The 25,616-nt window shown below is 50.9% G+C and overlaps 1 protein-coding gene across 1 annotated transcript in view; it reads left to right on the top strand.

Annotated features, from left to right (window-relative positions):
• HELZ2 (helicase with zinc finger 2) overlaps positions 1-25,616 on the top strand; it is a 53,412-nt gene that overhangs the window by 3,968 nt on the left and 23,828 nt on the right. The window contains exons 2-6 of the mRNA XM_077831902.1: positions 16,579-17,715; positions 18,457-18,640; positions 19,471-19,578; positions 20,347-20,861; positions 24,618-25,250. Coding sequence (XP_077688028.1) covers positions 16,709-17,715; positions 18,457-18,640; positions 19,471-19,578; positions 20,347-20,861; positions 24,618-25,250 — 2,447 coding nt within the window. The 5' untranslated portion in view covers positions 16,579-16,708. The remainder of the gene's footprint in view (positions 1-16,578; positions 17,716-18,456; positions 18,641-19,470; positions 19,579-20,346; positions 20,862-24,617; positions 25,251-25,616) is intronic.

Here is a 25,616-nt window from a genome sequence, read left to right as displayed (position 1 = left end):
TTATAAAACAACAGCACTTAGCTTTTACCTGGTGCGTCTCATCCCTAGGTATGGAAACGCTGTACAAAGGTGTTATCTCTGACAGAGGGGACACAGGTACCGAGACGGGACATGACTTACCCAAGGTCACTGAGTCAGTGGCAGAGCTGGGGATAGAACCCAGGTCTCCTGACTCCCAGGCCAGCTTCCTCTCCAGTTTTCCTTTCTCAGGATAAATTGTCAAAGGTGGGCAAGCACAGGGATTTTGACTGGTATGCCCAGAAACCCCCAGCCCTTTGTGGCTGGGTAGCGAGGCTGCTGGGGCTAGATCTGGTGAGGCGCTGATCATCTCCTGCATGGTAGTGAGCACTCTCCTCTTCTGTCAGAGGCTATGTCTATGTAAGCAGAGTCAGGTTGAGCTCTACCGTGACATCTGGTGGTGAGTTGTGGAAAAGGTCTGCAAGGGCTGATCTCGTTTTCATGAGCACACCCACCCCGCTTAGCATGATGGGACTGCTTGCCAAAATGGTCACTTTGCCTGCTGTGGGATCCCCGGTCTCTTTGTTATTGGGGCAGGAGTAATAAAGTGTTGTTATCCCGGTTATGTAAATCAAGGACAGTAGAACTGTACCTGGCATTTTATGATTGAAGGACTTGCCCTCAACTAAGTAGCACTCGCTAGGCAAGGGATGTGGGTTTTAGAATCCAGTGAGATGAGAGAGGTTGGGAGTAAGTATGTGTACCTGAGTGCTGTTAAGTGGGGGGGGCTGAAGATATATTGATGAGCGGCTAGCGGGATGTCTGCTGGAGGTGAGCGGCTCATGGTGAAGGCTGCAACAGACCCCTGCGGAAAGGAAGGGCAGTCGGCCGTCCACATAAGCAGTGGAGCACGTAAGGTGCCCCCATACCTCCCCCCTTTTCCACCTAGGCTGGGAGGTTAACTCTGCAGATGAACTTTTGAACTCTGGGGCTGCGCTGGACTTTGGGTGACTTTTGGGTTGCTGGACTCAAGAACCAAAGGGAAAGGACACAGCCCAATCCGCATGGTTTGTGTTTATGAACCCTAGTTGTGGTGTTTCCCCAACATACTGCTGTATTGTTTCCCTCCTTTATTAAAAGGTTGCTTTTTTTGCTACACTCAGACTCTGTGCTTGTGAGAGGGGAAGTATCACCTCTTAAAGGCGCCCAGGGGGGTGGTATGTGATTGTCCCAGGTCACTGGGTGGGGGCTCAAGCCGGTTTTGCATTGTGTTATTGAAACAGAACCCCTAGATACTGAACCTGGCCCTTGTTGCTGCCAACTCCAATGGGCAGAAGGGTTACATTTTGGAGGGCTCGTCTGGGATCCTGGGTCAGTACCCCTCGCAAGCACCTGCTGAGTGATCCACTACATTGGGAAACAGTTGTGTTTATATTTTGAGGAAATTACTGTCTGTATAATGGCTAATATGTCAGGTTTCTTGGGCCCCGGCTCTGCAGTCTCTAGCTCAGGGGACACAGCCTCGGCTGATGATTGGGCAAAAGCTCTGGGGCAAACTTTGGAAGAGATTGTGCTGTCCCATGCTACGTCAAACTCTTGTCATAAGTTAAGGTTGTGTGCTGGGGAGGAGGAGTTTGAACCCCGGTTGGCGCATACCACTGAAATGCTGCCAGAGTGGGCCGTACCGGATGCAGAAAAGCAAAGATGTCTAATAGAGAGCCTTGGGGGACCAGCATTAGATGTGATTCACACCCTGAAGCTCATTGACTCTGGGGTCAGTGTGAAGGACTGCCTAGAGGCCCTTGATCACACCTTTGGGACCATAGAGGGCCCTGAAGACAGCTACTGTAAGTTCCTTAATTCCCGACGGCAAAGGGGCGAGAAGGCATCAGCCTACATACAGAGACTGGAGAGACTGCTTCAGAGAGCAGTCATGAGGGAGCAGTGGCTGCTGAGCAGATGGATAAGACCAGACTGGCTCAAATTGAAAGAGGAACTCAGTATCGGAACCCGATTCTACTTCATCTCTGGCTAAGAGAACGACAGGAACATCCCCCAAGTTACTCCCAGCTGATAAAAGAGGTCAGAGAGGAGGAAGAAAGGCAGGCTGCCAGCGAGTTTTGGGAAGCCCAGACATCGGAGCCAGCCAGCACAACACCACAGCAAACGGCCAGTGTACTGATGGTGAGCACTAGAGAGGAACTTGCCCAACAAATGCAGGTCCTGACAGAACGGATAGCTGAGCTGCAAAGCACCATTGACCGAGCTAAGACTTCCAAGAATAAGGAGCCTCAAATTGGGACAATGGAGAGGTCAACATTTAGAGCCACCGGCCCACCCAGGCGAAGGGGGAAAGGACAATTCTTCTGCTACTGATGTGGTCAGGATGGGCACGGAGCTGCCAAGTGCCGTAATGAAGAAAATCCCTCCTTAGTGTATGGAAAGCTGAGGATCAGTTGGGAGAGATCCTGTAACCGCCAGAGGGTCTGGGGACGGGGACCACCCAGGCCTGCAGGATTTGAAGAGTCCCTCAGAAAAGACTGTCCAGCTGGGATCCCTGCAGGACTGATAGGGCCTTGAGCAGAGGTCACGGTGAGGATTGAAGGGGTGGAGTGTAAAGCAGTGCTTGACACTGGATCTCAAGTGACTACTATTTCAGTCATTCTACCAACAGATGCTTAGGCACCTGCCTATACAGCCACTGACCGGCCTTGGTCTGTGTGGCCTCAGCATGGATGAATACCCCTACCAAGGATATGTCATAGTGCACCTGGAATTCCCAGAGGAGGTTGCTGGAGTAAGAGAAGAGGTAGACACAGCTGCCTTAATATGCCCTGACCCTAAAGGGACCTCTGATGTGTCTGTGTTGATAGGGACCAACTCCAGCCTCTTCAAGGTACTCACGGATTACTGCAGATGAAGGGCTGGGGACCAATACCTGAATACCCTGACGATCCATCCGCTTTGTGCTGAAGCCTATAAGAAAATCGAGAGCGCTAAAAAGGAGACGACATCTGAGCTACCGATTGGGGCACTGAAGTACGCGGGCACGACCCCCTTAGTAGTGCCTGCAAGGACGGAGCAAGAGGTGCTTCTCATGAGTACCTGGCTGAAAGGCAGTAAAGGGGCATTAGCAATGATAGAGCAGCCAGTGGAAGGAGAGCTCCCGGAAGGAGTGCTGGTCCCTAGTGGAGTCATAACCCTACCTGCTGAAGCCCAGGAAAGAGTGACTATACTAATTTGCTAAAGAAACGTGTCGCAATGTTGTTGTGAAGCAAGGACAAAAGATAGCAGACCTCTTTGAGCCTGAATCAATTGTAAAACCCCAGTGTGAAACTCAAGTTCCGACAATAGACCCAGCAAAGTTTGACTTTGGAGATTCACCAGTGCCCAAGGAGTGGAAAGATCGCCTGAGGAAGAAACTTTGGGAAAGATCCAAGGTGTTCTCACTGCATGAGTGGGATGTGCAAAAGGAGTAGAGCACAACATCAGACTGCATGATTCTCGACCTTTTAGGGAGAGATCTAGGAGGATTGCTCTCTCTGAGATGGAAGATGTGCGACATCATCTTCAGGAGCTGGCTGTGACTGGCATCATTACAGAGTCCCGCAGCCCCTACGCCTCACCCATTGTGGTGGTCCATAAAAAGAATGGGAAAATCCGGATGTGTATTGTCTATCGCACTCTAAACAGGAGTGCTGTGGATGACAAGTACACTATGCCTCGAGTCCAAGATGCCTTAGACTGTTTACTGGGAAGCCAGTGGTTCTCTGTGTTGGATCTTCGGAGTGGCTACTACCAGATCCCTTTGGGAGAAGAAGATAAGGAGAAGACAGCCTTCATCTGCCCATTAGGGTTTTATCAGTTTGAACGCATGCCCCAAGGGATTTCTGGAGCACCTGCCACATTTCAATGGCTTATGGAGAAAGTTGTGGGAGACATGAATTTACTGCAAGTGTTAGTTTATTTGGGTGACCTGATTGTGTTTGGTAGAATGTTGGAGGAGCATAAAGAAAGACTTCTTAAAGTGCTTGATAGGTTGGAGGATTATGGTTTGAAGCTTTCAATTGACAAATGCCAGTTCTGCAGTATGTGGGTCACATCATGTCCCATGAGGGTGTGAGTACTGATCCCGATAAAATAGAAGCACTTACTCCAAGGCCATGTCCAAGTAACTACAGAGAACTCAAGGCCTTTCTTGGATTTAGTGGCTACTACCGCATATTTGTGAAAAATTATGCTACGATTGTAAAACCTCAGAATGATCTTACCAGGGGACACCAATCCCGCAAAAACAAATTAAGACCAAGAATAAGGGGAAGTCCCCACAGCCTCCTGTACAGAGACACTATGGTCCCTTCAAACCATTTGGGCCACAGGGGGATGAGAGATGTGAAAAGGCATTTCAAGAAATCATTACTTGCCTAACTCGTGCTCCAGTCCTAGTCTTTGCTGACCCAGGCAAACAGTTTATCCTGCATACTGATGCCAGTTTGGAGGGTCAGGGAGCAGTCCTGTACCAGGAAGTGGAAGGCAAATGTAAACCTGTAGCCTTTGCCAGCCGAGGACTGACAGTGAAACTTGCTATCCCACCCACAAGCTGGAGTTCTTGGCCTTGAAATGGGCCACCACCGAGAAATTTCGAGACTACTTGTATGGTGCCCAGTTCCATGTGTGGACAGACAACAATCCACTGACTTATGTGTTAATGAGTGTTAAGCTGGATGCTACAGGGCAGAGATGGGTGGCTGCTTTGGCTAGCTAAGAGTTCAGCATTCAATACTGATCAGGGAGAAGCAATGTAGATGCAGATACATTGTCCACATGTCCGCAGGCACTGAAAGTTGCTGTGATAGCCACTGATGGAGTGAGAGCTATTTGCAATGTGGATCGTCGAGAGCTAGAGGCCCATGAGAGCCTTCAGGGATGTTGCAGAAGCTCTGGGCCTGCCCCCTGAAAGCTCGCCTTCTGCCTCAGTGAACTATATTGCATTGGACCAATCTCCTTTGCCCATGCTCAATGCGGCTGACTGGCAAGAAGCCCAGCTGCAAGATATTGACATTTGTGATGCACTACTTGCCAAAAGGGAGGGGCAAAGCTCAGCTGTGATTGTCCAGCCTAACCTGGAGGGTAAACTACTATTGAGAGAATGGACCAAACTAAAACTGATTCAGGGAGTGGTACACCGAATGGCCACAGACCCTTTACAAAAGCAACGAGCACAACTAGTGCTGCCAAAAGAGTACAGAGCCCTGGCCATGAGGGCCCGGCATGATGACTTTGGACATTTGGGGATGGAGAGGACCCTGGAACTTATTCATAGTAGGTTCCATTGGCCCTGGATGGCTGAAGATGCTTGCAGGAAATGTGAGACGTGCTCAATATGTTCAAAGGAAAACTCTGCTCACAAGGGCTGCATATCTGAAGAACAGCACCAGCAACAAACCTTTGGAGCTGGTGTGCATTGATTTCTTGTCTCTAGGAGTAGACAAGGAATGTTGGGAACATTCTAGTAGTGACTGACCATTTTACACGGTATGCACAGGCATATCCCACACGTGATGAGAAGGCCACCACCGTCGCTCAAGTATTGTGGGACAAATATTTCTCAGTGTATGGATTCCCAGCCCGGATACACTCGGATCAGGGGTGGGACTTTTGAGAGTCACCTTCTGAAGGAGGCGCTGAGGATAGCGGGAATTAAAAAGTCTAGGACAACGCCTTATCACCTGCAAGGTGATCCTTAGCCAGAGAGGTTCAGCCCTGTTAGATGTGTTGGGGACTTTGCGACCAGAGCAGAAGGCAACCTGGAGCCAGCATGTCGCATTCCTGGTGCATGCCTACAACACCACAAAGAACGATGCTACGGGAGTCACCCCATATCTCTTGATGTTTGGGCGAGAACCAAGATTGCCCATAGACTTGTGCTTTGGTATATCAGAGGATGGAGATAGCTATGAAACTCATCAGCAATATGTATCCTGACTAAGAGAAAAGCTGCGGGATGCTTATCACTTAGCTACATCTGCGGCTCGGAAGAGGTCAGACCGCAACAAACATCGATATGATGCTAGAGCGCATTCGCAGGAGCTCCAGCCGGGGGACAGAGTCCTGCTGCGAAATTTGGGTATTGCTGGCAAACACAAGATAGCTGATAAGTGGAAGGCAGTTCCTGACCTGGTGATGGAAAAGCTGGGAGATCGGTCTTCAAGATCAAACCTGAAGTGGGTCCAGGGCAAATAAAGACGGTACATAGAAACCTTTTGCTTCCTGTGGGGGAGTTGGTAGGCACCCCTTATGAGATGGGCCACGACAGGGCAACCAGGCAGAACAAAAGTGCTAAACCAAAGCCGCCATCCAACACGGACAGCGGGCCCCCTGCAGCTAACCTACCCCTATTCAGCACATCTGAGAGTGAGTCTGAGGAGGAAGACATGACCATAGTGTACTCTGGAATGGAGATCAGATTTCGATCTTGATTAGCTGAGCCAAGAGAGCGCTCCCCCTCATCAGCCCTAAATCCCATGGCGGAAGTATTTAGGTCCGTTACTGGCACCCCTGTGCCACCAATGGGACCCCCCCCGTGATGACACACACACAGGATATTGGACAGTGGAGACATACAGGTGGAAGGTGCCCTGGGCACCTTGGACTTTCCACTGGTAGAACCAGAGATGCAGGGGCCTACGCCAGTAGCCGAGGGACCCTCAAAGGAAACCTCTCCATCTGTCGCTCCCCCCCCCCCCCCACAACAGAGATTCTCAATAGATGGGACAGGGTAATAAGATCAGTAAAACGGTTAACTTATGATGCACCAGGGGTGACTAGTGAGGAGCCAATACGTTTAGCACACAGGCTTGTGGAAGCCACAGTGGGCTTCCTGAGGCCCTTTGGAGGGAACCAATGAGTTAGTCTACTAGAGGCGCCCAGGGGGGTGGTATGTGATTGTCCCAGGTCACTGGGTGGGGGCTCGAGCCGGTTTTGCATTGTGTTATTGAAACAGAACCCCTAGATACTGAACCCGGCCCTTGTTGCTGCCAACTCTGATGGGCAGAAGGATTACATCTACACTGCAAAGGCTATGCCAGCATAGCCGCTTGGTGCAGACTCAGCCTACCTAGCCATGGTCCTAGTCTGTCTATGCTGCAAATGGAAGCTCTGTTGAAGAGGAGTTCCCTGACTGTTGTAACTGTGGTGTACATGGGCCCTTGGTGACTCGACAGGGCATGCAAAGGGCTTTCTGTTCAGTGCGGTAAATCAGCTGTATGCCTTGAACCTAAATATGATTGGTTAAAAGAATATAGTCTCCATGCACCATACAGTAAAAGGCGCTCTGTTAAAACAATGGAGCTACATAATTGAGACCTTTTTCTCCACCAGTCATAGCTCTTTAAACGCTGGATGCCTTGAGATGAGCAGACCTGCCAGTGGGAATGTGTTGCCCTGTTTGACGTCTAGCAAACCCATGACTCCTGTCAGGAGGAACGTTACTGGCTCTGGGGTTACTAACCCGAACAAGAGAGTCCTGTCCCCTGATCCAAGGAGAGCTTTTCTTTCGTGCCAGATTACTGATACTTCCTCCCAGGGCATGTGTCACATTGTCTGGAGTGGCTCACGAGCGTGAGTGTCGACTGCAGGGCAGACTGTCAGAAAACAGGGCAGACACCCCACTCTGGTGGTGCGTTCTATAATTAGATTTCACCAGTAACAAATGTGAACTCCTGGGTCACTGTAACTGTCTTTCCATGGAGTCCCAGACATCCCAGTAGGCTCTCCAGTCTATCTTGCTGTCCAGTGATAAATGGACTTAGTGATAAATGGTCACTTACACCAAAAATTACAAAATATTGAGGTTGCTCCCAGCCCCAAGAGACCAGTCACTTTCCCCTGATCAATGAATACCCTAGATCAGTGCATATGGCTACCAGGGGCTTTTCTTGCAGTCACAGCCTCCTGGGTGGTAACTGGAGTGTGGGGGGAAGAGCAGCGGCCCCTCCCACATGGCCGCCGGCAGGGCTTGGGCCCTGCCCCCCTCTGGAGCCAGCCAGTGTGCGTTCCCCACCTTCCTGGGAACAATGGGGCTCAGGCTTCTTGCTTTAGTCCTGGGGTGGCGGGCGGCAGGCTCTGGCCGCGTGCTGATAGGCTCCAAACGCGGGGCTTCGGGCTCTGGGCTTTGGCTGCGCAGTGGTGGGCTCCGTCCCTTAACTGCAGGGCTCCATCTCCTGGCTGCAAAGTTCACTATCCCACTCATAGCCTGGCCCCTGCTGCCTCCCCTGACCCCCACTGCCTCCCTACCCACCTCCCCATCCAAGGCTGAATTTGTCCCCCAACTTGCCAGGGTTGAGTAAATCTGTTGTGAAAAGTGGTATTTTTATGTTTGTTAATATCACTTTTCACTGTCTCCCAGATAGCTAACACGTCTGCATCTGTGAAAAGTGATATTAATAAACATACAAATATCACTTTTCACAGGCGCAGACTGACCAGCTAGCAAGTCTAAAAAGAAAACGCAACCAAAAAAGCAAAAGAAACAATAACAAAATACAAGGACATGCAAAGCACCTTATTTGTGTTTCTATTTTGTTTAGGTCCAGTAAAGAAATAGAGACAACTGTACGTTATTTTTATTATTCAGTCTGTGGAAAACCCCTTCATACATAAATTACTGTGATTTGGAAATGTCTGTGTGCCTATTTATTTTTTTCCTAAAGTTAATTAAGTATTTTAGGAAAAATTGTCAGAGCGGCCACCAGCAAGAGTTGGTGGCCGCACTCTGACTCCACCAAAAAATGTGTTGTGAGAACCCTGGCCCTAGATCTTACACCAAAGACAACACCTGTAGCCAATCCTGTAATAAACTGTCAAAAGGTTTATTAGCTAGGAGAAATAAATTAGTTATTTAAAGGTGAAAGCAAGCAAACATCTACACCCAAATGAGTTGCAGTCCAGCTCCTAAGAGTGACAGAATTGCAGTGATCTCTCAATTTGACATGTCTTTTAGGGCAGACCCAGGGATAACCTGAAGAGATCTCGTTTCAGTTTACAGCAGTGGTTTTTAACCTGTGGTCCAGAGACTGTTGGGGGTCCACAGACTATTTCTTAAGATTTCCAAAGGGGTCCCCACCTCCCTTTGAAATTTTGCAGGGGTCCGCACAGGAAAAAAGTTTGAAACCACTGAGCTAGAGTCTCTGGCCCTGTGAGAGTTCAAACAGCAAAGAGATGAAAAATCATCATGTCAGCTATTTTTATTTTCCTCTTCCAGCATTCAAATGGCTGGGATGAGGCCTTCTGCACAGGTGGAGGGGGGAAATAAACAAAGCTTTTGTCTTATGAGGGCCCACTTAATTTTTCAGAGTCTTCCTGGATGGGTGGGGGAACGAGTCCCGTGCTTGGCTTCACAAGTTCAGAGCAAACATTTTCAAAGTTATAAAGTGAAATTTACATATTTCCTTATTTGCAGAGTTGTTGTTGCCCTGTCAGTCCCAGGATATAGAGGAGAGGTGATCTCTTTTAATGTCCTCACCCGCCTTGTCTCTCTTGTATTTCCTTATAGCGTGGAATACAGACATAACAAGTGAGATTAATGCATGCAGCAAATTAAAGCATTTCATAGAGTCTAATTACTCAATAAATTCTAACAATACAATCACACCTGTCACAGGTGAGCTGGTTTGTTTTCCAGCTGTGGGTTCGTCAGTTCTTAGCTCACACCTACGGCCTTGGCCAGAGCTGGCACTTGGCTCGCCAGCATCACAGCGTGACTCTGCAATTTGTGCAGTTAAATCATAATAGCAATAATATTACTTGGCACTTAACGTCTTGATTGCCACCACAAACAATAAATAACTCTCCTAGCAATGTGCTAGGAAGGGAGGTGGTGCTAGTCTCACTTTGCGTGCAGGGAAATTGAAACATGAGGTCCGATGCATCCTTGGCATAAGTCAATTAAAACGGTAGCATTCCACCTGGAAAGAATTTGTCCCATGGAAAGATTTGTGGCTTTACCTTTTCCAGCCCACTGTGGTAATTGAGTTGGGCCGGATTTCCATAGCACCCAGGAAGCCAGGCTGGGAGCAAGTTGCCGTTTGCCCCATTGCTGCACGCACACCGGATTTGCAGGAGACAATTAAGTGCGCCACCATGAAAATCAGGCCCAAAGGCCATATATTACGTGATCTATGTACAAGGAACTTGCTGGGTCAATGGGCGCATTGCGTGTGGCCACAGGACAGCAGATGATCTTTGGTTATGTCCTAAGGCTCACAGGGAACCCCGGTGGATGCTGTGTCAGAGATGGCAAGCTGAGGACTCCATGAGGCTGGGAAGGTGCCTCGCTTGTGTTTAGGATTATTCTGGACTGGGATCAAGCACTTTTTCCCCTTAGGAATGACCTTATTGCTGATGCAGATGAGATATATTGTTAAAGTGCAGTCGCACGATGACCCAGCAAACTGCTGGCTCAGTGAGTATGGCTGTTGGTGAAAAGCTGTGAATACCCAGGCCTTAGGACTTGTTTCTCTAACACTGGCTAATCAATAGGCAGAAGACCTTGAGCATCCTCCTATCACAGTGAGCTGCCTTGGGTTCAGGGACTCCAGATCTGTGTCACTATTAGATTGTCTTTGCTTTGCTATTAGCATATCAGCAGGTTATCTGGGTATCCTCTGGCCCCAGAAGAAGCCAGACACAGCCTCACAGCTGCTCCTCTCAGGCAGGATAGTCTCTGGAACTGCAGATACGTTTGTCCGACAGAGATTTGGATTTTCTTGTTTTGTTTTTTTATTTTCCAGCATTTTTTAGATGGAAATGCTGGTCCCACATCAGTCAGGGATTGACCTAGGACTAAATGAACTTTTGCTGGGTCCCAAAGGTGCTTGACTAGCCGATACATTGCAGCGTTTAATTCTGAACTTCTAGCATGGAGTTTTATCTGATATTTAGACTTGAGTAAATTTTAGCTTTTTAACTACATGTCCCCCCTAGATAAAAATCCCTTGAGCTTGGAGCCAAGTGAAACAACACGGAACTGCCTTGACCTTCTCTCCAAATGCACTTTGTCCTGATGGACTCCATTGTGGGGAGCTTTCTTGGTGAAATTTTAACAAAATTGGTAACAAAAATAAAAAGAGGCGATGCGGGGGGGGACGTCCTCAATGAGATACTGGCGGGGGGGGGGGGGGGGGGAGGGACTGCAGGCTGTTGGAGAGTTACTGCAAGGACCCGAATGTGGTGTCTGGTTTTCAAGATGACTCTCCTTTCTGGTCAGGGGGGTTTCTCTCTCTGGTAACTGGAAAGATCGATATCGTGCTGCTGTCCTCGCTGTACCATCCTGGTCTCCCATCAGCTCGCTTCCTGGTCATGTGGCTGCATTTCCCCGTCAGACCATTCCTCCCATACCCCGACCACAGAGCTCTGCACTCTCTGTATTAATCCTCTCCTCCCACGTGCTCCAGCCCCACAGCCTCTGCACGTTCTCTCTCCACATGCTGCTGTGTTGTGATGGATGGTCCGTCACTGGCACTTTTAAATTAGGATTGCATGGGCTGCGGAGCCAAGGGGGCCACCTGGGCTATGGCCCAGCTACTTTTTGGTCCCAACTTGGAGCAGGTGATCCAGTGGTTCTGGGGCAGGATGGGGGTGGGGCGTCACAGAGGGACGGTGGCTGGAGCAGGGACAGGAGCTGCTGAGGGGCGAGTGCAGGGTGTACTCCAATTCCTGCCAGAAGCAGGACCTCTGACACACACACACACACACACACACACTTCACACACACACACTTCACACACACACACACTTCAAATGGTGCTCTGCGGCTCCTGCAAGCTGGCAGGATTTTCTCCAAGATCTGCTCTGCTTCAAACGGGAATTATTGCAGGGAAGTCCAGAGTCTGGTGGTGTACAAGAGGCTCACAATTGTCCTTTCTGGCTTTCTAATCGGACTCTCTGGAACCTCCAGTCCACATGCCACATCCCCCATCAGTCGGCCCCTGTACTGTTGTTTAACACTTGTGTAGTGATCGCACCTGGCTAACCAGGTCAGCGCCTCCTAGGGGCCGGGTTCCGGACACACACAGTAAATGACAGCCCTGCCCCAAAGCATGCACATGCTCCTAATCCCTCCTTGGCCTTTCCCATGCTGAGCTGCCACTCTTCTGTGCCCCTGAGGAGTTTCTCCTTCCTGCGTGTGGACGGGGAGCTTGGTTACACTCCCAGTGCCGTTACTTGTTCTGTCCTTGGGGAGCTCGGGAAATGGACTAGGCTAGTAGCCCGCTGTCACTGCTGGCAGACTAAGCAATCGGTCTAGCACTGCTGGAGTGAGTTTCTGAGAAACCCGTGGAGGTCAGCCCGTCTGCTGCTTTAATCCCATTGTGATTATGTCTGCAGGGTAGGAAAGCAGCATCTGAAGGGGATTTCAGCCAAGTGGGGAGCCAGGAATGTCTGGGTACTAATCTCAGCTCTAATCCCAAAACCAGTCAGCATTGGTGTGTCCCTGTAGCACAGGTGAGGAGGATCATACCTACTCACCTTACAGGGGTGGCACAAGAGTTGATCAGTGACCAGACCACAGTGCTAAGGGTGCTGAGGATTAGAGCTATTCCAAATTATTATTTCTATCTCCATTGCATCCCCACCAAACGTGCTCTGTGCTAGGTGTTGCATATACACCTGGGAAGAGACAGTCCCTGCCGCAGAGAGCTTGCATTGTACAGTATACTCCTGATTTTCCAAAACCCTATTCTCTAAACCTCCGCACTGTCCGTCCTGGGGGGGACAAGGGAGGGGTTTGGGTGACGTGGAGATTTGTATAAGAGAGCAGAGCCCCCGGGCTGCAGGGTCTCCTGGCAGCTAAATGGCTCCTGTGACAGTGCAGGGAGCCTTCCGCACCCCTGCTGTCACAGGAGGGCTCCTGCCCTCTCTGTTACCTGAACTCCTGATTATTTGAATAAAATCCATGTCCCTGCTGCTCTTCGGATCATCAGGAGCATTCTGCATCTAGATGGGCAAAGGGCGGGAAAAACAAAGTCTTGTTATCCCCATTGTACGGACAGGTGGATAGATGCAGAAAAGTGAAATCACTCGCCCACGGTCACCCAGGGAATCTGTGGCAGAGCAGGGATTGAACCAGCTCTCCCAAATCTTGTTCTGCTGCCCGAACCCCAAGAGCATCCTTTTTCTGATCACTATGGTCCGAGAAATGGCCTTTTGAGTGTTCCCTTGTGCTCCTTGCAACCCACCATCCACCCCAGCTCGGAAAACGACATCTCTTCTTTTACATCTGTGTTGCTGCAGCGTCCAGCGGCTCCCCCAGGAAACAAAGCCAAGTTGTGCTTGGTGCTGAAAAGTCATACGATTATTTATTACGTAGCCTAATCGGTAAATGGGAGTTGATTCTACATAACATGCGGTGGCCTGAGAGGCTGGTGCCTCCAGATCAGGTACAGGAGTGAAATTGTTATTAAATTGAGGAGCACACGAGAAACAATCCAGTCCATGTTCTCTGACTAGCAATGGTAGAAATGTATAGCTGCGAAACTGACAAAATCGTGAACTCTGTAACATAGCAAAGGAGACAGAGCCAATATAGAATGTCCAGCACTTGCGTTACTCACATCATGCTTGTGGAGAACCCCGAAGTAGGCCAGGTGATCTGTGCATAGTCATCAGGTTAGCGCGTTCCCATGTATCCCACCTCCCATAGGGAGGGCTGCACCCTGTTCGTGTTCAACATTGGTTACAGCCTCCTTTCCTTAGACATACTTCCACGTCTCAGTAATATTGGGGCTCCTAATTCTCATAGGTTAATTAACCCATGGCATCCTAATCACTAGCGTTTATGTCAGCCAGTTGCTATGGTATTTCTGCAGTTAGTATATGTACGTTTTGGTTAACTCATCAGCTGTTAAACTTTTCCTTAAAATTCCCTGTTTGCAGTGCATTCTATCAGTTAGTTCCCCCTTTTAACTTAAAGCTTTAGGCCTTGCTTTAGTCATGTTAAGCTAACTGTCCTACAGGCCTGAGGCCTGTAGGTCTTTGCTTTACAGCCTTAATCTGTACATACACTTCTCTGCGGTATCTAGGTGTGTTTTTCAGGGATATGGCAGGCTACCGTGATTTGTATTGCCATAGCACCTAGGAGTCCTAGTTGTGGCCCAGGACCCCCATGCGCTAGGTGCTGTATAAATGCAGATGAGAAAGGTGGTCCCTGCTTCAAAGAGTTTACAACTGATGTCTAAGGAGATGACAGATGGCTACAGGGATAAATATACAAAGCCTGTACAGTAAGAGACAGGGTGCCATCCCTTCTAAATAAAGACATGCAGCTTGTAGGTTCAGCCTTGCAGTGTGAGATTTGATAGTTTAATTCCGTGTGTTGTCTGCAAAGGTTTTGAAACAAACACCCAGAGATGAGTCAGGGGTGATTTATTTCTAGACGCAGCGTAGGTGACTGAATCTGAACGGAGAAATTCTAATGATGCACCGGCTTTCCGCTGGGTAGTTTAATGACTACTTTCTGCTTCAGTAAGTGATCTCCCATTGGGCTGTGATTTTGCTGCGTCTTAGAAGCTAAAGATTGGGCCTGATGAGTGTGTGGTTGGAGTGCTACAAGGTATCTGGGGTTTCTGTAGGTCATAGCCTGCCTTCTGAGTCAATGCTGTACTGATGCCAGGGTGCTAGAGAGGTATTTGGATAGGAGTAAGATGAAGGTCCTGATCACGTATGGACATTTAAAACACTGGGCACTTTCAACATCTGTAAGGGGGGCAGGGGAGGGCTGGCCACGGTGTCCTGGGGAAATTCCAGCACGAGTTGATTCTGTTACCTGAATCCCCCTGCAATTTCAATTGGACGTGGGCTATGTCTCATCCCAAACTTTTGCCTGGTTCTTCTGTGCGTTGTTAAACAGCTGCTGTGTTCCACCCCAGAGGTGGGTGAAAGGATCCTTGCTTGTGAAAATGCTTTGCAACGAGAAGCTTCTGTATAAAATGAATGCAAGATCTTGCACTTGGCTTCGTTCTCTATAACAGGGCTGAAGCTACTACAAATACTGCGTTTCCTTTCTCTGGAGATTCCACTCCTTGAGGTGCTAACCAGAGGCCAGAGGTGTCGTTTTGGGGCCACTGATGTGGGTTTTCGCCCTAGAACTCAGGTTTTGTCTGGCCTGTGGTGCCAGAAGGATTGATTTATTTAAGAGACAGGCACGTGCCTGGCCCTGCACCAGCTGTCTACCCCAGGTGCTTTGTCTTGTGGTCAAGGTGGGCAGGGGATGGGCCTTCACCTTGTAAGCAGTGCCCCATAATGCTGTCAGCAGTGCAGCTCCACACCCCCCATCATTCTCCAGTTTCCTCCTGAGACCTGAAGGATTGCTTATGGGATGCTCCCAGCCACTGGTTACCCAGGAAACGGCCCACAGAAGGCTTCCAACCCATTACCCATGGGGCTGTGCACTGAGCCGTGAGTCACCTTTCCCACATCTGGACTCTGAGTGCTCGGCAGCCCGACAGGGTGTGTTCGTTTCTGCTGGTGCGTCCATCACCTTCTTATCTAGGTGCTGGCTGCAGCAGTTAAGGATCACTGCTGTGATAGTCAAGCTCGCCGTCAGTGGAAGCAATAGGGGGTGTGTGTGTGCGGGGGTTGATGGGACAAAGAGGCAGCAGGACCCCAAGGCAACTAGCACAGAAAGGAAACCTTCTGAGCACTTAGTGCCTGGATTGCGGGGGGCCCGAGGGCAGCGAGGCTGCAGCTAAGCACAGAGGTGCCAGTGGAATGAAGGCACAGCAGTGAAGGGTACAATGGGATATACCTGTCCCACGTGGTGTTCCATTCGGGCAGTGTTTCTCAAACTAAGGAGGAGGGGGCAGGCTGATTTCAGGGGTTGCAGACGGAGGAGAGGGCCGCCGTGGGTGGGGAAAGTTGCAGGACCCCGGAGCTGCCCCATCCCCCTTCCGTCCCCATCCCAAGCTTGGTGCTGTTGCCTCCCATGTGATCTCTAATGGTACAGTGCTGCAGGCTGAAGAAACCTGGGCTGGCAGTCTGCCCTTGGGGCACCAATAATGGCTCTGCCAGGGCTTCCAGCGCGTGGGGGAGTGGGGAAGGCAGAGACAAAAGGCGAGGGAGGAAGTCAGCAAAACACATGGGAAAGAGGAAAATGGAGAGAAAAAGGAGGAAGTGCCCCAAGCAGGAAGGGACAGCGAGGCTGGAGAGATGGCAGCAGGTTTGTCACGGGGAGGGCCCCAAACGGCCATCCAGCAAGGGAGGCTAGGAGCCCGGCCTTGAATGTCTGTAGCTTGCTCCGGGATCCGGCAGGGAAGGGGGTGTGCAGAGCAGGTTCACCGATGGGCTGGAGGCAGGAGTCCCTGAGTGAAGGGTCCCTTCTGTCTGTTTTGTCATACTACGGGACAACCCTCTTCCCCCCCCTTGCAGTGGGGCAGCAGTGTTTATGTCCTGACAGCAAGACGTCCGGTTTCCCAAGAACCTGACCAAGTGCTGAGCGGGAGTTTTCCTTTGGTTTTGCTGTGGCCGAGATGATGCATTTTTCCTTGCTCCCTTCAGGAAATTCAGGCGCTGGGATGGGTTATTTTACCACCTCAAATACCTCACTTGTTGTTTGTTTCTCTCTAGGGTTTTAACCTTGCGTCGATGGCCAGGAAGGGCTCACCGAGCTAGGACCCTGCCTGCTCTTTGGAGCCTTCCTGAGCATCCGATCTGCTTTTAGAGATTTGTAGCTGTTTTCCCTTGGCCGCTGGGGAACATGCCTGCCGTTAGCGGCCTCGGCCCCCTGCCGCTGGACGGCCTGCAGAAGCGGCTGGAGCTGTGCCTGGTATGCACCAAGTGCAGCGTGAGGGAGAACGAGAGCACCTACGGGCGGAGAGAGGTGGAGCATCGCTGCGTGCAGGAGATCCTCCTGGCCCGGTGCAGAAGCAAGAGGAGCCAGCTATGGAAGAAGGTGGGCAGGAGGCCGGGCTTCCCAAACCCGGCGCGTTACGCGGTCTGCAGATACTACTCCCCAGGCCTAGGGTGCAACAAGCACAGGAACCAGTGCACCTTTGCCAGCAGCAAGGAGGAGGCGATGGTGTGGAACTTCGAGAGAGAGCACGAACTGGAGCGGCGTGTGCTGAAAGCCATGGTGCTCCAGGCACAGATAGCAGGCAGTAGCAATGGCCTCCCAAGCCAGGAAGTGCCCAGCACTGCAGGGGAAATCCAGAGCGAGTTTGGGGGGCAGTTCCAGGAGATCTGCAAACTCTGCTTTTACCAAAGTCCCCAGAAAATATCCTCCAGGGGGCTGGCGAGGCTCTGTGAGGAGCACGGTGCTTGGAAAGCTCTCCTGGTCCATGTGGTCACCGATGGAAGGAGGAAGAAGCAGTACACTGCGATCAGGCCGTGGCCGGAGTTCATGTCGCAGCTCAGTTACTGCATGTTCATCTCCAGAGGCAACCCGTGCAAGCACGGGGCACAGCGGTGCAACTATGCACACAGCGAGGTGGAGATGGCGGTGTGGGAGGCTGAGCAGAAGCATGGCCTGGCACGCTCGGACCTGCTGCCAGTCTTAGCGATGTTCAGCGAGAACGGCGACAAGCCAGAGCAGCCCCAAGTCCAGTTCTACTGCCGGGCCTGCTTGGTGACCTTCAGCTCCCAGGAGAGCTTCGAGAACCACTGCTCCCTGGTGGAGCACATGCAGATGGTTTTGGCTGACCCCATGATCCAGTGGGCTCACCGCACGCCTCCCTATGGGCTGACCACATTCACACTGTGCAATAGGTAAGCCTTGCATGGCTGGCCTTGTCTAGCAGGCAATGAGCAAACTGCATGGGTCCCTGCAAAGGGGGCACAGCGGGCTGATGACTTGATTCTAGATCATCTGTCTAGAGAGACAACCCAGCTGGCCTAATGTTTGGCGTCACTTTGGGGTGTGATCGTTCTCATGTGTACAGAACCTGCCCCGTATTTGGAGGAGAAAGGGTTAAAAATCTCTCCCTGAACCAAGCAGGGACTTTGGGTATATGGTCTCCTAGCAGAGTAAAATGAAGCAGGATCCGGCTTGGGGTGGTTCCTTATTAGGACAGGGAGGATACAAGGGGGTAAGTTTGGGGGAAGTTAATTTTCAAGTGCCTCCATGAAGGCCTGGGCTCTTCTTGACCTCACGAGAAGGGGGTGAAGAACCTGCCTGCGGCATCTCTGGGGAGTTGGGACCTATAACTCCGCACTGGTGCAGCACCAGCTGGGCTGGCAATGGGGGAAGTAGGCAGGGTGCAGGGGGTGTTGCTGCCACGTCACCTAACTCTGGCCAGAGCAAGTTGAGATGACGACAGAAGACAAAATGCTTCTGCCGTCATTCAGTGGGGCACTGCTGGTCCCAGTTCTGCCAGTATTGTGGCCTGCTAGGAATCCCCAGATAATCCTTGTCCAGGTGCAGGAGGGTGCTTCATTCCCCATGCAGTCTCAGGCTGGTCAGAGTAACCTGTGTGCTTTGTTTTGCATGTGGAATTTGTTCCCTCACAGAGGGGATATCTGTGAATATGGCGAACGGTGCACCAAGGCCCATTCTGTAGAGGAGCTGCAGGAGTGGATCCAGAGAGCGAAGGCTGCCGAGAGGAACAAGAAATCTGCCAAGAGAGACGGGCTCCTCTCCTACCAGGACCGTCTGGTTGCTGAGTACAAGGAGTGCCGCAACGAGGTGTTCATTGTACGTCCCCATCTGCTGGGTGGACACTGGCTGTGGGGCACCTGGATGATCCGGCTGATTGGAAGGGTTTTGAGTTTGCTTAAAGCTGAATCCTGATAAAGGGTCAGATCTTCAAAAGGGTCTTGCGACAACCTGGTGGCAGCATTAACACTTGCGAAATCCCTGCATTTGCACTGGCTGGCTACGTGCCTGGCTGCCCCATGAATGCCGGCTGCGTGTGCACCTGCACGTTTGAAGGGGGTGTTTTCAGAGGCTCTTGGAATAGTGCATCCCAATATCTCCCCACCTGCTTCAGCAATGTGGGCTGATCGCCCCCAGGGCCTGATCTTAAATAAGTCTTCCCTTGCAGGGTGTGCGCCCCTGGGGCTAATGCATGCCAGCCTGGAAGCAAAATGAAAGTGAAATTAACGAGTTCAGACCATTTTCATTGTAGACCATGAGAGAGGCAGAAAGCAAAGGAAGGGGTTAAATGGTGAAATGTAAATTAGATCTTAAACATATATTTGAGACTTAATCTTGAATGTGTGTGCTGTCCCTGTCCTCCAGCCCCCAGCACGCCCCGCACTGCCCATTCCCAGGCTTCTCTGAGGAAGGAGTAGGCCTGTTAAAGAACACACTCTGTGCATCAAGCTGTCCTGCTCTGCCGTGTGTCCTTCCACCTTTCCAAGCCCTCGCTGGCTACACTGATGAGAAGCATTGGGGCTCGAATCCCTCGCCATGCCCTTTTGGCTGTCCTGCTGCAGCTGACAGTGCTGGGGCTTACTGACAGTTGCTGTGTGTGTGCGATCGTAAGGTGAAACACCTGGCTCTTCTTGTCTCCTTTCCATTAGCTTTCTGAGCAGGTTGATGGTGTCATGGTTACCTGCGAGCAGCCCATGCGGGTGCATTCAGAGGACAGGAAGATGCGATACAGGTGGAAGTTCAAAGTTCACTCCCAGGTAAGTCGGATTCTCTGTAAAGAAAGTCCAGGGGTTTGAAACCAGCTCTTCCCAGCGGTAGAGAATTGCCTGCTCTTCCACCCCTGAGGGGCTGCTGGAGGGAGTCTCTGCATGGTTAAGGAGTAGGAGGAGGTTGGGGCATGTAGATGAGGATCTGTTCCAGGCGCCCTGGGGCCTGCTGAGGCAAGAGGGGGAGAGAGCTCCTGCCCAGAGGTGTTACAGTTCTGACCTGGGTTATGTTTGGGCCAGGGCTCTGAAAGCAGGGCTGGGCATGTGCTGAGCGTTGGTAACCTTCCTTATCGTGCGGGGGGGGGTCTGGCTGTGCTGACCGAGCCCCGTTCCTGCCTGCTGCGGTGCTTCAGGCAAAATAAAACATTCTTAAGCCTGCACAGGCTTTGTGGGGAGGGAATGTGGCCAGGGAGGGATCTCGTCTTGCTCATTCCACCCCCGCTGCCTTTGCTTGCTCTTTGCTAGGTCCCAGGACTGACCCTTTATGGAAAATTCCTGAAGAGGTTAATGGAGATGATACCCCACAGAGTTCCTTAGGAATCACTCTAAACCCCTCTAGAATTGAAGAGGGAATGGGACCATTTTGTAGGTTCCAGTAGGAATTCTCTCCCTGCTGTGGAATTCCATAGGGTGGTTGGGGGGAAAAAGCCTCGTTCCCTATTTAGTTCTATTGGGCTTTTGCAGAGGGGGTGGCCAGATGGCGGGTCCCATGCTGGGAGATTCTCTTCACCGGGTATTCTCTTCCCTTCTAACTGGCAGATGCCTCTGAGGCACGTGGCATTACTGAAGAGAGATCCCGGAGCCACCTTCTTCCTAGCAGGGGACGGGTTCCCGCGGGGCCTCACCTACATCCGGGGGGAGCGGTTAAAGGCTCTGCCATCACCGCCGTTCTCGTGCCTGGTGGAGGTCTGCATGGAGTGCTGCACGTTCGGAGTCTATGAGCAGTGGGTCGTCTTTGACTTCGGCAGCCGCCCCGTCCTGGTGCGGAAAATCCAGGCCAAGATCGGCAGACGGGAGTTCCCCCGGCACGGTAAGGAGGGCAGCCGCTTTGTGAACTTTCAGCGCTGGCACAGTGGCAACCGGGTGATCGTTCCCAGCGTGGAGATGACAAGTGACGAGGTGGACCTGCTAGCCAAGTACAAAGCGCCAGAGCTCTCCCTGGAGTTCCGGCCCGGCAGCACCACGAACACGCCCATCACCCACCTCAACTACAGGGAGAGGATGCATGACTTCCTGTTCCGAGAGGAGGAAGCTGAGCAGACCCTGGTTGACAAGTAAGTGTCCCGGCAGTAGTGGCAGATCCAGAAGGGTGAAGGGCTCATCCTCCTCAGAGGCCTGCCTTCCTTCTATCTGCGGTGGTCCAGGACCAATGCTTATTCTGTCCCTTAATCCTTGGTGCTATTTCAAGTCTAGTCCCCATATTCCCCCCCACGCCCATTGTGCAGGAATGGTCCCAAGGGACAGTTGCAGGTCAGACCTGTCGCAGAGAAGTGGGGCGCTGTCATGGAAGGTGACGTGTGGCACAGAAAAGAGAGTGATAATATAGGGCTAGATTCTGCTCTGTGGGGTGTAAACATGGCAAGGAGTGGAGGTAGGGAGCCTCCACTTTCCACAACTAGTATGTATTTGTATTCGGGGGGATTTGATTTCAATCAAATTGATTTAAATCATAATTTAAATCACTAGTCAGGAAGACTCGATTTAATCATGGATTTCTACATAAAAGTGCATTCTTGTTGGTTGTTATAACCTTCATACATAGTCTTCACAACTCCGAGACAGACGTAGGTTTCATTTTTAGAAGGTACACACTATACATTTTTAAAGTGATTTATTTTGAAAACTTTTCGGATTAGCTTTATAGCTATATCAGAAAATGAATGATTGTTTGGTTATTTCATTTACCAAAGCGGATAGTTCACCTTCCAGTGACTTCATAAATATCTCCAATTCAATGGGTTAATCGTTAATATTTGGAGAATTTTCTTGCCAGGTTGTATTAGGAGGAGAACATCACCAGACAGGCATTTAAATTATTTTATTTAACTATTTCTCACCTTTCTTTCTTTCAAACTTTTTTGCTGTTAACCAGCATGTTACCTCTGGAGACACAAATCCACAATTTGAGAACTGTAAAACTAAGCATCTCTGATGGCATCTTCTAAACTGAGCACTGAGTCTCACTGGGTAGCTAGAAAGATCAACCTAAATTATCTATACGGAAGCCCCTGGAACCCCATAAGATTGGGTCCCTAATCCATGAACTATTGGAACTCATTTACAAAACTTTTCTTAAACATTACACGAATATATTGTCTCATACTACAGAATCTGAATTTATAATCCCTATTCCATGATGAGATCTCATTTGAGCTATAATGTATCTTAATTAAAACTATCTTTAGGTAGGTTTTGTTCTTCAAAAAACTTTTTATCAAAAAAATCCGTGTTTTGTTTTTTTTTTTTTTTATTTTAATTCTTTTTTAAATCATTGATTTTTATCCACCCTGTTTGTATTACTGTAGCATCTCGGAGCCCAGGAATGGACTGGGACCCATTGTGCTAGGGGCCGTACAAACACAGAACAAAGACGGTCCCTGCCCCACAGAGCTTGCAATCGAAGCACAAGCCAGGAGACCACAGATGGTGGGAAGCACTAGGAAACAGTGAGACGCTTTTGGTTAGCATGACAGGCATTGGTCTCCGCGCACCGGCAGCCTAACCGCTGACAGGGGTTTTTTGGCAGGTGCACAGAAAGGAGAGTTTGAAGGTGGATAACGAGGTGTCTTTGCCGCTGTTTATGGGGAGCACCTCCCGAGGGTGAGGGGCAGCAATGGAGAAAGCACAAAGGCACTTGCATGAACATTTAACAAGTGTGTGCTTGGAGGCTGGTGTCATGGGCTGATCGCAGGTGGGAGCCAGCATCAGGACAGCGAGTGAGAGATGATGGGGCGGGGGTAGGCTCTGAAAGGCCTAGAAAGGAAGGCAAAAGTGGTGTATATTCGTTGCGATAGAGAAACGGGGAGTCCGTGGAGGGACGTAAAGAGAGGGGGGACATCAGCAAGGCAAGAAGAATGATCTTTGCAGCAGCTTTCTGAATGGATATGAGTGGGGCCAGGCTGCATTTGTCAAGGCCGGAGAAAAGGTTGTTGCAGTGTGGGAGGAGGAGAGTTTTAGCCGTGTGGATGGATCGCAAGGCCTGTATCTGAGAGCTTTTCTGCAGCGAGAGTCTGTAAGATTTAGACGTAACCTGGATGTGGACCTAGAGAGAGGTCTGAATGAAAGCTGATACCCAGGTTACGGGCCTGAGTGACAGGCAGGATGGTGGTGTTGCCCAAACAGATTGGAAAAGGAAGGAACAGGGAGGTTGGGGGGAAGATGAAGAGCTCTGCTTTAGCCCTGTTGAGCGTGAGCTGATGACTGGACATCCAGAAGGAGAAGTCAGAGAGACCAATGGCGACTTTAGTATGGACAGAATCAGACAGGTCCAGAGGACAGAGGTAGATCTGTGGGTTGGTAGAGATGGCAGTTGAATTTGGGTTTGCAGATGAGATTACCCTGAGATAAGGAGTAGAGTCTTCTGAAGGACACAGTGGATGAATGATTGGAGAGACAGGAGGAGAACCAGGAGAGGAAAAGTCCCGAAAGCCAAGGAAGGACAGAATTTTAAGAAGAGCATGGCTGACTGTGTTGAAGGAGGCTGACAGGATAAGGAGGATGAGGAGGGGGATGGAGAGCTGGCTCTGAGATTTGGCTAGGAAGAGGTCAGCAGAGACTTTGTAAAGAGCAGTTTCCATGGAGGGCATGGGACGGAAGCTGGCTTGCAGAGAGTCTAGGCTGGAACTGGGAGAGAGGAACACCAGCCAGCAGTTGTAGACAGTGTGTCCAATGAGCTCGAGATGAAAGGGAGATGGGGCAGTAGTTGGAGAGAGAAATGGGGTCGAGGGTGGGCTTTTTAAGAGGGGAGAGACTCAAGCATGTTTGCATTGTGAGGGGAAGGAGCCAGCGGAGAGTGAGAGGTTACGGAGAAGAATAAGAGAGGGGATGAGAGTGGGCACAAGGGAGGTCAGGAGATGGGGTCACTGGGGTAAGTGGAGGGGTTAAAGGAGGAGAAATGTCTGTCTGTGATGGGGAGAAGGCAAAGCGAGCTGTGGGAGGGGAGCGGGAAGGGAATGGCCTCTGCAGGGGCCTTCCTTTCTCTGGAGTGCAATGGTTGGTTACTCTCCCCCATCCCGTCTCAAGCAGCAAGGCAAAATCTCCTGCCCTGAGCCTCCAGAGAGCACCAGGTGGTATGGCTGCCTAATGCTCTGCTGTGCATTCCACATCTTGGCTACCGCCTGGGCTCTGGTTTGTGCTGAGCACTAGCCAGCCGTGGGTGGAGGTTTTCAGTGCTGCTACTTGGGGAGAAACAAAGGGAGCTGTGCTGTGCACCCCACTAGACCCACCACGAGGAGCCGACCCTGAAGGAAGTGGGTGCACCTGGTGCGTCTGTGCTCCTTGGTGCACCGGCTTGATGTAGAGTAGATGGGCGCCTAGGGTGTAGCTCTCCTTCCCAGCAGCCTGCAGGAGTTACATAGGCAGGCAGCTCTCTAAGCCTGGTTTTGAAGGTGTCCCGTAGGGGTTTAGTGCTGTTGAGTTTCTCGGGGATTGGCAACCTGTTTGCCAAACTGCCATTCTTTACGTGTCACTTTTCAGTAAGTGCACGTGGCCGAATCTCCAAAGCAGCTGCTCCCCCAGGTGCCGCAAGTCTGCATGCTGTAATTTGAAACAAGTGGCATTCAATTTGAAAACGCTGCTCAGCGTGATCTCTGGTTGGTCTAGGGGAGCACAGAGAAGAGTCCTGTCACCAGAATACAAGGACCAGGGCACAGGCCCTCTTGTGGGGAGAGGGTGGGGTGAAGAGGTAGGCAATCGGGAGGGGATTCTCATGCTGCGGTGATGCAGGCAGTCCCTCCGCGTAGTGGGGAATATTGCCGATGAATTGTCGTGTGCAGTCATCACTGTTCGCTCTGGTGCCTTCTCTGTCTCAGGCTCAACCTCCAGGTCACCATCTCCCTGACCCCAATGCTGCAGACCCTGTCCGTGGGGATGAAGTGCGCCCTCCCTGGTGAGCTCTTTGCTGAAGTGCCGACCCCTTGTGCCCTAACGCCGGACACCAATGAGGGGTACCTACTGAGCCGGTCTGTGAGCACCGCTTTCCTGGCACCTGACCCGCCCACGGACAACCGGGTGTACGAGGTCAAGGTGGACAGCAAGGCCATCACGGAGAGGAGCCTCTGGCTTCTCGTCCCCAAGAGATGCTGCTCCGAGCTTGGCTTCCAGCAGGGCACCTCCCGCAAGGTGGAGATCCAGTTCCAGATCGACCGGCTGCAGTTCCGGCTGTGGCACTATGCGGTGGACCAGCTGCTGGACGAGCGGCTGATCCTGCCCGACGTTGCAGCCTGTTCCATCCCTCACTCCCCCACACTCCTGCTGACCGGGAACAAAAAGCAGATGCAGGCCATCTCCTTCATCACTGGCCAGGCCACCAGCTCCAGGCAGGTCCCTCCTCTTCTGATCTATGGGCCTTTTGGCACAGGGAAGACCTTCACCTTGGCCATGGCCACCAGGGAAATCATCAAGCAGCCCAACACGCGAGTGCTGATCTGCACCCACACCAACAGGTAACTTGCTGGCTTTGCCATGGCCCTTCTCCAAGGGAAGATGCTGGGAGGCCATAAACTGAAGGCTGAGTGCTCAGCTGCGCCAGATTCACCCGTGATGGGGATGTGAGGGTTTCCCTAAGGAAACTAAATTGTGTTTCGATGCCAAGAGTTTTGCCAACAGTCCAAACATTTGGTCCATTATGGAAATACAACAACATTATTCTCTTAAAGAAAAGCATTCTGAGCCTAGATGGGGGCAGGAAGATGTGGGTGGAAGGAAATCAGGATACATTCTTGATGGGGACCTTGATTCTAAGCTAGAGAGATGGGGAGGAGAGAGATGTGTTTCATGGTGTGCTACAGTCATTCCCTTCTGGGTCCTCT

Source organism: Eretmochelys imbricata, chromosome 13, assembly GCF_965152235.1.
Source record: "Eretmochelys imbricata isolate rEreImb1 chromosome 13, rEreImb1.hap1, whole genome shotgun sequence".
In the NCBI taxonomy this organism is placed as follows: Eukaryota; Metazoa; Chordata; order Testudines; family Cheloniidae; genus Eretmochelys; species Eretmochelys imbricata.
Note: the sequence above shows the minus strand (reverse complement) of the source record. Positions and strands in the feature narration are given on the sequence as shown.